Consider the following 12,322-nt stretch of genomic DNA (forward strand, 5'->3'; position numbering starts at 1 on the left):
CCTAAAACATTTATCAGAGAGGAGGACAAAGAAACATGAGTCTACATGAGCACATATGGACAATAGTGTCAAGCTAGCAATCTCTGGCAGAGTCAACACAGCTACACAACTGGACGAAGGCCACAGAATCGGGGTAAGAAAGCACAATAAAAAGGTGGATAAGAATAGGAACATTTTATCAAAGATAATTGACTGTGTGAAATTCTGCGGGGCATTTGAGCTAGACTTGCGCGGCTACGATGAGACCGAATCTTCAGACAACCCTGGTGTTTTCAGGGGGTTAGTAGACCTTGTCGCCTCGCTAGACAATGTGTTGGACGAGCACCTTCAGACAGCTACCGTTTTCCAAGGCACACAGTCTTCCCGGAACTTCGACAACAAGATGGAACTTCCACAGTCATGCTGCTAACACTGTGTATGAGCACAAGGATGACCTCCTATGGTGTTCCCTGACCATCATGGACTCCACTCCTTCTGGATCTCTGCAGCAGCAGCCCACAAAGAACAGAGGACACTAGGACCAGGAGAGCAACAGCGGTTGGTTACAGAGGTAAGCTGTAAGGGCCTATGGCCCAGTTCACACCTGGTATTAACATGTGTCTTGGTTGATTCGATCACAAGTGGACACCTGTGATAATAGGGTCACTGAGAAGTTTGCCACTCAGAAGGACAGATGGGCAAAATTCCTGTACAAATAAGATGTCTGTCTCAAACACACACACACACACACATATTTGTACAATTTTAATTTGTTTAATATTGGCATTAAATAATATAAAGAATAAAAGAGAATTTAGTGTAAAACGCAATTTACATCTGGACTTGGATTTATTGATAAATCCATCTGCCTCCATAACAAAAAAACGTACACGTGCGCAAAACCTTTTCCCACGTGCGCACTGGCACCACCTGAAAATGTGTGTACCAGCCACCACTGATAGTATGTTTAGCTGAGTTTAACACAAATCACATAAAAAACATTTTTTTTTGTTGAATACTTTCAGAGTTTTGACATAAACTTTATTACCACCAGTTGGTGGAATCTCCAAAACACAAAGAACTGAGTGTCACAGTCTGTATCCCTCATTCTTTTCAAGGACTCTTATTTTGAAGTTTTCCCCCGGACTCCATTTCCCAGGATTCACTGCCCTAATCACTCCTATCAGTTCATCATCATCTGCACCTGCCTTCTATTCCCTCGTTTGTTTCTCAGTGTATAAATACCCTCTAGATTTGTTAAGTCTTTGTCAGTCCTTGAAGTGTTACATTGAGTTTAAGAAGTGTTATGTTGTGCTTAGTTTTTGATATTAAGAGTTAGCATTTGTTCCACTCCAGCGATTACTATTGTTGAGCCATTTGTTTGTTTCCACTCCAGCGTTTGTCCTACTCCAACGATTGCAATTAAAGGATTTAAAGATTCCACTCCTGCATCTCCTCTCTTCCACTCCTAGACACCCAATGTTACAGAAGGACTGACCAACAACAAAGAATACGGACCTAACAAAAATACGGATAATCTTACCTGCTCTTCCAGACGTCATCTTCTACTCCAGTGATCCCTCTAATCCTCCTTCCACTTGTCTATGCCCTCACGAGCATTGAGCCCAACCAAATGGATCTACCGCCTGCAGTAGCAATCCTCCTAGAACAAGGAGACCGTCCAATTGAGGATCACATACGTGAGTTTCTCCATCTTGTTAATTTGGTGCACTGATGACCACACTGAGTTTCTTCAGGGCTGGCCTGAGTAGTGCGTTGAAGGAGCTAATGCCTCCGTCGGGACCTCACTGGACGATCTCCGACTACGTAGAGGTGGCTCTGCAGCTTTGCGGCTTATTCACTGTGGATTTGGAGGATGAGGACTTTGAATTTTCTCCCACAGTGAACATCCTCCAACCTTCCACGGCCCCTGTCTCCGCGCATTTCATGCCCCCCTATCTCCAAGGTAACTCCATTTAATTTCCCAAAATAATTTTTTTTGGGGGGGGGGCCTCATCCTCTTCAGTTTCCAGTGGTCGATGCCCTACCACAGTCAATGGTAACTGCCACGGTTAACGAGCCAGTGCCCATGCCAGCCACGGTTAACGAGCCAGTGCCTGAAGCCTTGACCGTCCCCGTAACCACGCTCCCTGCTGGCCGAAAGGGAAGGAAAAGGACTCTTCCCCAGTCTCTGCCCGTGCTCACGACCGCGGAGGTCGATACCCAGTCTCAGCCTGTACTCTATTCCACGGCTCTCAGCCCTGAGCCTCCCATGGCTCCGCCTTCCCTGGATCCATCTCCCATGACTCCGCCTTCTACGGCTTTGCCCCTCGAGCCTCTCATGGCTCTGCCTTTCAAGACTCCACCTTCCTTGGCTCTGCCTTTCGTGGCTCCACCCCAGAATCTTCCGTGGCTCCGCCAGCTTCCCCAGAGTGTCCTCCTCCAGCGGTTCTGCCTCCTGACCCAGTCCTTGTCCTGTGGCCACCTCCTGACCCAGTCCCTGCCCTGTGGCCTCCTCCCAGGCCTCCTGACCCAGTCCCTGCCCTGTGGCCGCCCCGTAGGCCTCCTGATCATCCTTGGATCCTTCATCTTCTGCATCATCATACCCTCCACATCCGTCCTTTAAAGTTGCCCTTTTAAAGGGGGGGGGGTAAATGTCACAGTCTGTCTCCCTCATTCTCTTCAAGGACTCTTATTTTGAAGTTTTCCCCCAGACTCCATTTTCCCAGGATTCACTGCCCTAATCACTCCATCAGCTGCACCTGCTTTCTATTCCCTCGTTTGTTTCTCAGTGTATAAATACCCTCTGTATAAAATAAAGTGTATAAGTTCCACTCCAGTGTTTGTCGTACTCCAACAACTGCAGTTTAAAGATTCCACTCCTGCATCTCCTCTCTTCCACTCCTAGACGCCCAACATTACACTGAATTTAGACTTTGCGCTGAAAAACAGACATGGTCTGAAACGTCTTATCACAATGAACTATTTCTCAGAAAAATAGCAAATTGCACTTTACGCAACACCATTAACATACAATGCACCCAAAGTTTGTGTGCATACACCCACGTCCATGTGTACTCTATGCTGGCACGAACATTGCACTTAGAATTAGCGTGGTCATGAAAATTGCATAAGACGTAATGCACTTCTTTTTGTTAGCATATTAGTGTGCATGTTAACACACTCATAGACTCATTAGAAATTACACCCTTCATTTTCATCAAAAGTCTCAATTTGATTTCATTGATGTCTAGGAGAAACAAATGAGATCTCATTTGAGATTTCACTTCACTATGGGGCTCTAAGGGACTTCATCTTCCTAAATTTGGTGTGTCAGGATTACAGTATTAGGTATTCTCAACAGTATTGAAAAAGTTTGTGAAAACAAATGGTTAAACCTTAAATATGAAGGACATGAGGTAAGGACAAGCACAAAAGTGATTTAATGGGTCATTACTCATGTTTATAACCAAACGACATACGCAAGTAGTGACCACAATTTTTCACAATGATTATTATCTTCACATATTTCACAAGCATTGTTCCATTCACATCTCAAGATTATGGAGCCCCTTAGAGGACAGGGAGGGAATTTTTTATTTCTGAAATAGTTTTGCATTCCCTAACAATGGGCCTTATTAATGAAACATGAGCAGAACAAATTTGTAAGCATTTCTACCCAAGACTTGTTTTACTAACAATTTACACATAAATTTGCTCTGCTCCTGTTTCATGAATAAGGCCCATTAAGTTTTGCGTTCCCTCGCAATTATTTTAGGTTCCCTCGGAATAGCTTTATCCATCCCTTATTAAAATTTTCCATGGTTTTACTACAACAGCCATATTTTAACCATGATATTCATGGTAAAACCACAGTAATAATATTATTAGTAACACCATGGTTAATTTGTACCATGGTGTTCCCACCCAAAGTTGTACTAAAGTAAAACTGCAGTAACCATGACTGTAGTAACCCTTTTTGTGGTAAGAAGCATGGTTTTAAAAACCATGGCATATGTACCACAATTTTACCATGGTTCTAAATTCTTATTACCATAGTTTTGGTTTTCCTGTTTTGTTACTCTGGTTTAACCATGAATATAATCGTATAATCAAATACAGTTACTGCAGTAAAACCATGCTAAATTTAGTGGTTGGTTACTACGTTTTTTTTTTACAAATACCATAGTTTAAATAAGGTTACTTTAGTAAAACCATGGTAAACTGTGTGGTTGTTATCAGTTTACAACAAATACTATGGTTCAAATAAGGTTATTGTAGTAAAACTATGGTAAATTTTGAGACTGCTATCGTTTTACTACAAATACTATAGTTCAAATAAGGTTACTGAAGTAAAACCATGGTAAATTTTGTGGCTGCTATTGTTTTACTACAAATACTATACCAAAATTCAAATATGGTTTATTGCAGTAAAACCATGGTAAGTTTTGTGGTTACAAAAGTTTTATTTCAAATACCATAGTTCATATATGGTTACTGTAGTGAAACCATTGTAAATTTTGTGGTTGCTATGGTTTTACTACAAATACTATGCCAAAGTTCAAATATTATTGCAGTAAAACCATAGTAAATTTAGTGGTTATTAAAGTTTTACTACAAATACCATAGTTCAAATAAGGTTACTGTAGTAAAACCATGGTATATTTTGTGGTTGCTATCGATTTTACTACAAATACCATAGTTCAAATAAGGTTACTGTAGTAAAACTATGGTAAATTGTGAGGTTGTTATTGTTTTACTACAAATATCATAGTTCAACTATGGTTAATGTTGTAAAACCATGGTTAATTTTCATAAGGGATGGATAAAGCTCATGGAAGGGAACCAAAAATAAATGTGTTAAAACTGGTAGTTCCAGTCAGTTTTAATTACAGTTTTATATTAATGCGCATTCTCTACTGTCCTCCGTAATGAGACATTGCGAGAGTTTTATGCTTCTGTTCAAACGACCTCCGGACACGAAAATAGTCTCAGAGCTGGGATTAACTGTCACATCACAAAACATCACAGTAGTGCCATCTTTAAATCAACTGTGAAGCGCTACAGGAAACACAGGAAAGTCAACAGTGTTCATCAGCCTTGTATTACTCAACTAAAGCGCTTGTGAGGAATATACGGTTTAACATTCTGTTGTTTTGCACAGAGGGGAAGAGAATGTAACCGGGACCTATACATTTTTTTTCTGTTGTCCAGCAAGAGGAGGCAAGATGATTTAAACTGTAATATGATAAACATCATCTAAAATTTTTGCCCCGCAATCACACATCGCTTACTGAAGCTCTGAGTGGAGACTGAATGGTTTCATAACACGCAGCCTTTTGCGGTGTAGTAATCGTGCAAGGCCACATTGTGTAATGATGCTGGCAAAGACAATGATGGAGATGATGATGATGAAGTGACGAACCCAAATGCAGTTTATTTTTCAATTGTGGAATCCCAAAACCCTGACTACAAATGTGAACTAAACATAAACATGAACTTGACTTTGACTAAAACTAGACTTGACATAAAACATGAACTTGACTTGGCTAGACTTGACATGATACAACAAAGTTACATTCACAATACCTGACACTAGACAATGGCAAACATGAGGGCTTAAATACAAGGACATGGGTAACAGGTAAACAAGACAACCAATCACAAGACTAAACTATAAACAAGAAAACAAGACTAAATGAACTTAAACCAATGAAAAAACAAGACAAATAACAAAGTAATCAAACAATGAACCAATGAAAACAAGACACATGAACAGGGGAAACACATGACAAGATCACATGAGGGAACAGGAAATCACATGACATGACAGGAACAGGAACTAAACTTGAAAATAAAAGACATGAAAACTAGAACAAAACACATAAACATGACACATCGCAATTTAATTAATTCAATAAATTGTGCAGCCTTAATGGATACCATATGGATGTCTCAGAGGTCAAAGTCTCCAGGTTTGGAGCATTTTGGATGGTTTTCCCCTCATCATGTACAGTAAGTGCTACTTTTATGACTGTCAAGTCAGCAACGCCGGTTTTTCCTCATTAATGTGAAAATGATAAAGAATAGGAATTACATTTTACATGGTCTAAGGAGTGCCATCCCATCTACATTATGTGGTTATAGTTATTTCTATATTGAGTTTTTAAATTCACAGTTTTTAAAGAGTGTTTGGTCTCCAAAAAACTGTGATATTATCGCACAAATTTATCTCTGTGTCTGATTTAGAATGGGCGGAACTCTAGATCTAACAACATGTAAATAAAGTTAACCGTTATTGTTATTCTTCCAGTCAAATGTTGCACTCTAAATATCAATGACAACTGTACATAATCAATGCCGGCAAGTGACCATGTTTTAAGCGTGATAATCCATGGCTAGGTGTGCGTTAAACGATTTGAAAGTACTCCGCTTTGCGTCAGGTGGTTCTTCACCTCCACGCCGTGCATTAAAATCGTTAGCCGTGGAATATCCCTTATATATGTATTTTTTTTTAATTGAATTGAAAACGTTTTTTTTTTTTTCAGGTTTATATATCTAACATTACTCCAGCATAAGAAAGATACACTGGCAACTTAATAATAAGTCAATATTTTCCAGATACCTTTTTAACTATTTATTTTGGCTTTAGTACAGTGACAATATATAAGGTAATTATTTAATTTTGTAAACAAGAAGTCTTTATACTTTCATCTTTTCTACTTTTCTCACACAGGGGGTCCCTCGCTAGGGGATTATCAAATTTGGGGGTCCCTGGCATCAAAACGTTTGAAAACCCCTGCTCTGGAAAATTGTACAGCATCTTTAGTTCATGTTATTTAGGTGAAGTGTGTCATTTCTGTGCCACTAAACAGCATTGCAAAAGGAATCACTGCTTTCAAACAGTTTTCCTGAACCAAGGGAGATCAAACTCCAAATGGCTTATGGACAGTTGACTCACAAAAATGACACACTTCATCTTTCAGCTACTGATGAGAAGTGCAGTCATTCAGCTGACATGTTGAATTAGACTGATTAATATCTTTAATATAGTGATTTGATTTATGTAGATGTGCAAGGCATTGGTGTAGGATGTTCAGCTACCTGTAGAATAGGGGCAGCAGTGTCATGGATGGAGAGGATGTGTGTGATGTTGTTTCTCGCTAATTGCTCCCTGTCTCTGGCATCTGTGAGAATAAATAGACATGTATTATCTTTCCTAAATATGCAGCTTTTAACAAGTCGTGTGTTGGTAATAATATTTTAAATCCTTACCTTTGAAATTACCCAAGTACAGGTCTGGCAGAACCTGAGGCAACACAAGCAAGTTTGTTCATTCACAACTAAAGCCACATTATACATTATTACAAATTCAAATGATACATTATGTATATATATATATATATATAAGGTTCAAATTAATGGGTGGATTGATATTACTTACAGATACATATAATTACATTTTTACTGGTTAAAATGCTAATTCTTGATGTCAGCGATGGAATTACTACTATTGAAAATGCAAATTTTTCTATATCAGTAATTACGTTTGCACTAGTAAAAAAGTGAATTCTTGATTTCAAAAATAAAAGTCATTACCCTCAGAATTTCCCTTTCTTGATGCCAAAAATTGAATTTTAACTAGTAAGACACATATACTGATTATTGATATCTGTAACTAAGACTGTGCATCACCAAGCACATCACGATACAATACAATTTTATTTATTTTATTTTATTTAGTTTTGCGTGACCTCGCAATTGTTTTTTTTTTTTTTGTTTTTTTTTTTGTACCATAGTTTTACTACAGTAGCCATATTTTAACCATGATATTCCTAATGAAACCATCGTAGTTAATGTTTTACTATAGAAAAACCTTAGTATTAACTATACATAATTGTAGTAAACATGGCTTTCCTATAGTAATAACAATGACAGTTCCATGTCTTGATTTTTTTTTTTTTTTTTTTTTTTTTTGCCAGAAACTATGGTTTTACAATAGTAATACTGTAGTAACAATAAAAAGTAACCATGCTTTTTTTTTTACTATAGATTAACCATGGTTATTCTTGTGGTTACTATGGTTTTACTACAAATACCACAGCTATAATACGGTTACTGTAGTAAAACCATGGTAAATGTATTGCAAGGGAACGCAAAACGTACTACGATGGCACTCAAAACCTTTTCAAGAAAAATATTCCCGCTCTGTCCTCTAAGGGTGTGTTCACACTTGCAGTTCGGTTCTCTTGGTCCGGACCAATAAAAGAAAATTATACATTTAGTCCTGGTTCGCTTAGCGTTCACACTGGCATTTTTAACACCGAACCTAAAGATTCGAAACAAAAGGCATAAGTATAAGTTCACAAACTGATTGGACAGCTTTTATGATGTATATTTTGCGACAGAACTTGCCGAACATCCAAAACAATGCTGGCTGCTCGTGAAATGTGCTCGTTAGATTTATATATGTATATATGGTGGTCTTTTTACCAGCTGAGAACAAACGAAGAGCTAATAAAATGTGTAAAGGAGTCAAAACAGCACCAGGAATTCCTCCGCTGCACACACAAACGAAAATATGCTGCAAGGAGACGGTGGTACCGACGCCTGTACCGAACTGTAATGGGCAACATAGCTCCTATGATGAGAAGAACCAGGTATGCTTGAGGTCAGTATTAGGCAAATTACTTCCTGTTTTTGGTCCGTTTAGACGTCTTTGGTCCATGTTGCGTTCATATATCAATCGAACCACACCAGAGTTCGTTTGGAAGCGGACCAAGACCCACTATTCAGGCGGTCTCGGTCCGCTTGTTTGGTGTGCACAAAGGTTCGGATGGCAGCGTTCACACTTGTTCAAATGAACCGCACTAGCAAAGCAATCGCACCAGAGTTCGTTTTAATCAAACCAAACCTGCCAAGTGTGAACACACCCTAAGGGGCTCCGTAGTTCTGACCTCACTGCAAAACATTGTTATTTGGATGACACGCTTCATTGTTATTTAACTGTATGGCACTGTATGATATAAATATACATACAGATCAATAAAAATATCGATACAGAGATCTAAAGTGTCCATACAATATTGCGATATATCAGTATATCATTGTATCAGCACAAACCCTGTCTGTACCTGCATTTTTACTAGTAGAATATCACAAAGATCTGTCATTCAAACCTGCTCAAAATGCAATTACAGATATCTACAATTCATTTCTCACTAGCTGGAAGTCCAAATAGCCTATACATATCAGCAGTGGTCCACCGATATAGGTTTTATAATGGCCGATGCCGATATCTAGAGAGCAGGATGTCTGTTGTCTGACAGAAAAGCCCATGATACAATTTAACAATGGCAAATTAGGACCTGGGTAGCTCAGCAAGTAAAGACGCTGACTACCACCCCTGGAGTCATGAGTTCAAATACAGGGCGTGCTGAGTGACTCCAGCCAGGTCTCCTAAGCAATCAAATTGGCTTGGTTGCTAGGGAGGGTAGAGTAACATGGGGTAACCTCCTCGTGGTCATGATTAGGGGTTCTCGCTCTCAATGGGGCACGTGGTAAGTTGCACGTGTATCACGGAGAGTAGCATGAGCCTCCATGTGCTGTGAGTCTCCGCGGTTTCATGCACAATGAGCCACGTGATAAGATGCGCGGATTGACTGTCTCAGAAGCGTAGGCAACTGAGACTTGTCCTCTGCCACCCGGATTGAGGTGAGCAACCGCGACACCACGAGCACCTACTAAGTTGGTGGGCATTCCAAAAAAAAAAAAAAAAAGGCAAATTAGATGTACAAAATGTTCTTAAATAAAAAGACCCCTCATTTTATACAATGTTTAGTCAAATTTGCTTAAACTTGAAAAAACAAGGTTATCGGGCGATGCGAAAAATGCAAAATGGCCACTTTTTCAGCTTTGCATGTCATACTAGTAAAACTATATATATATATATATATATATATATATATATATATATATATATATCAATAATTACATTGTTACTAGTGCCCATTCCCGATATCAACAATAGAATTACAACTATTAAAAATGAACATTTTTGATATCGGTAATTTGGTTTAATGTTAATTTCAGATATCTGTTATGTGATTGTAACTAGTAAGAAAGCCTTTAATTAATATTAAATAAAAGTAATTAAAGAAAGATATCTGTAATTACTTAAATTTATTGATATCATTCTAAGATCCATTTCCAGATGCCTGAAATCCCAAATTGAAAAAATGTACACACACACACACACACACACACACACATATATATATATATATAGAGAGAGAGAGAGAGAGAGAATCTAAAAAATTATCTAGAATATCAAGAATGTCTTTCACTCTCAGTGTGGAGATATTTTCAGATGTAGAGACCGGGGCTAGTTGTCACAATAGCTATATCTCCGTAACTAGAAGTCAAAAGTCCAATTGCACACATTACTGGTTACTTTCTAAAATAAAGTGTTTACATCGTGAAATCTTAAGGCTAGGGCGTTGCTATGTGGTTGCTAGCTGGTTGCTAGTATCGATCGTCATCAAACTTCTAACATCGATGTATCGCATTTCCCTCTCAAAGTTACAGAGCGAAAACAGTGCAGCAAGAGACCCGGGAAGCCATGACCATCTACCTTATTTATTCCGTTTCCCATTCCACAATGTTTGCAATAGAATGCAGGAATCCGATTGAAATCTTATGTCGGTGAATATCAACACTTCTGATCACTACTTAGGGCTGATTTCCCGGCCGGTGGGCTCTCGGTAGACGTCTTTACAAGCTCAAGTGTGTTCAGTTCCTGGACGAGCCTCTCTTAAAGGTACAGTACGCATTATTACAGACATGAAGCGAGAGTGCGCACGTACACCGTTTCTAACATCGATTACCGTGCTGCTATGTGATAATACTTTTCAACTGTTTTTAAATACTTGGATGAATCTTTTAGTCTTTCAAAGTCTTTCAAAACTGTATGAATGTTGAAAACACTTTGACATTATTCGCAATGATCCATTTGATTAGTGAACTACACTCCTAAACTACTAAAAATATTTTAGCCTATGTTTAAGATTTAAGCATTTTAATTTCATAACAAAATTTTGATTAAATTGCACATGTAATATTTACAAAAATGTATTAATAAAAAAAAATTAATAAAACAAAATTAATTAATAAAAAAGTTGTATTAAATTTTTTAAAGATTGCACAGTTCAATTTGCCAGACTTTTTTTTTTTTATAAAACTGAAATGTGTAAACCTGAAAAATAGGTTACAATATTTTTTTGTTTATAATCTTAATTGAGACTTTGTTTAGATCCTAGAGACCCTAATGTTGTACGTGTAATATAATTTCTAAATAAACCTCGTATTTTCCCTTCAAATTATATTATCATGTTCCTCTGACCTAAAGAAACCCCAATAAGTAGATTTAAAAGAAATATTCTGCATTCAGTACAAGTTAACCTTAATTAATTATTTTGACTCGTCCTTCCTGAATTAAAAAAAGAAAAAGAAAATTGTGTTTAGTGAGGCACTCACAATGGAAGTGAATGGGGCCAGTCCAAAAACATTAAAATACACATTGTTTTAAAAGTATAGCCACAAGATGTAAACAGTATATGTGTTAACACAATTTTAGCATGATGAAATCACTTACTAACCTTATCTGTGTTATTTCCAATTTTACAACTTCATTGTCATGGCAATGAAACCCTGAAAACCCTGTACTGAATATTCCAATAACTTTACACAGATAAGTTTTTAACGATTTTATCACACTAAAGTCGTGTTAACACATATAATGTTTACATCTTGTGGATATACTTTTAAAACAATGTGTATTTTAATGTTTATGGACTGGCCCCATTCACTTCCATTGTAAGTGCCTCACTGTAACTGCGCTTTTTTGTGGTAATCAACATTATGCCAAAAATGCTGTCAGTTAAGCATAACTTGCATTGAACCTGGAATATCTTTTATGCTTTAACTTGCATGTAGCATGCGTGCATTTATCAGGAATGTGACTGGTATCCATTCTAGTAATGCTGATTCTGATTTTGATCAATTTGATCTGGGGTCCCTGAGATGCCAAACATAACATGAATAACAATAAGTTTAAAAATGCAGATATATTTATCTAGTTATTATACACTAATAAAACATATAGCTTGAATTCAAGTTGCTATGGATAAAATTATGTTACGAATGCATAAATGTAAATGTAATTACCTTTAACTCTATAATTTTCATTTAATTATTTATTTATTTACTTATGATTTATATTATAAGACAATATGTGCATGTAATATTTTTAGTTATTTCCTAAATAATAAATAAAGAAATCAGG

At 37.5% G+C, this 12,322-nt stretch overlaps 1 protein-coding gene across 1 annotated transcript in view; it reads right to left on the minus strand.

Moving 5' to 3' along the window:
- The window catches only part of dusp22b (dual specificity phosphatase 22b), a 32,611-nt gene extending 21,814 nt beyond the window's left edge, over positions 1–10,797 (minus strand). Inside the window, exons 1-3 of the mRNA XM_051698010.1 lie at positions 10,613–10,797; positions 7,255–7,288; positions 7,084–7,166 (exon numbers count right to left, since the gene is read on the minus strand). Coding sequence (XP_051553970.1) covers positions 7,084–7,166; positions 7,255–7,288; positions 10,613–10,633 — 138 coding nt within the window. The 5' untranslated portion in view covers positions 10,634–10,797. The remainder of the gene's footprint in view (positions 1–7,083; positions 7,167–7,254; positions 7,289–10,612) is intronic.
- Positions 10,798–12,322: the final 1,525 nt, after the last annotated feature.

The sequence above is a fragment of the Myxocyprinus asiaticus genome, chromosome 5 (genome assembly GCF_019703515.2).
Source record: "Myxocyprinus asiaticus isolate MX2 ecotype Aquarium Trade chromosome 5, UBuf_Myxa_2, whole genome shotgun sequence".
Taxonomy (NCBI): Eukaryota; Metazoa; Chordata; class Actinopteri; order Cypriniformes; family Catostomidae; genus Myxocyprinus; species Myxocyprinus asiaticus.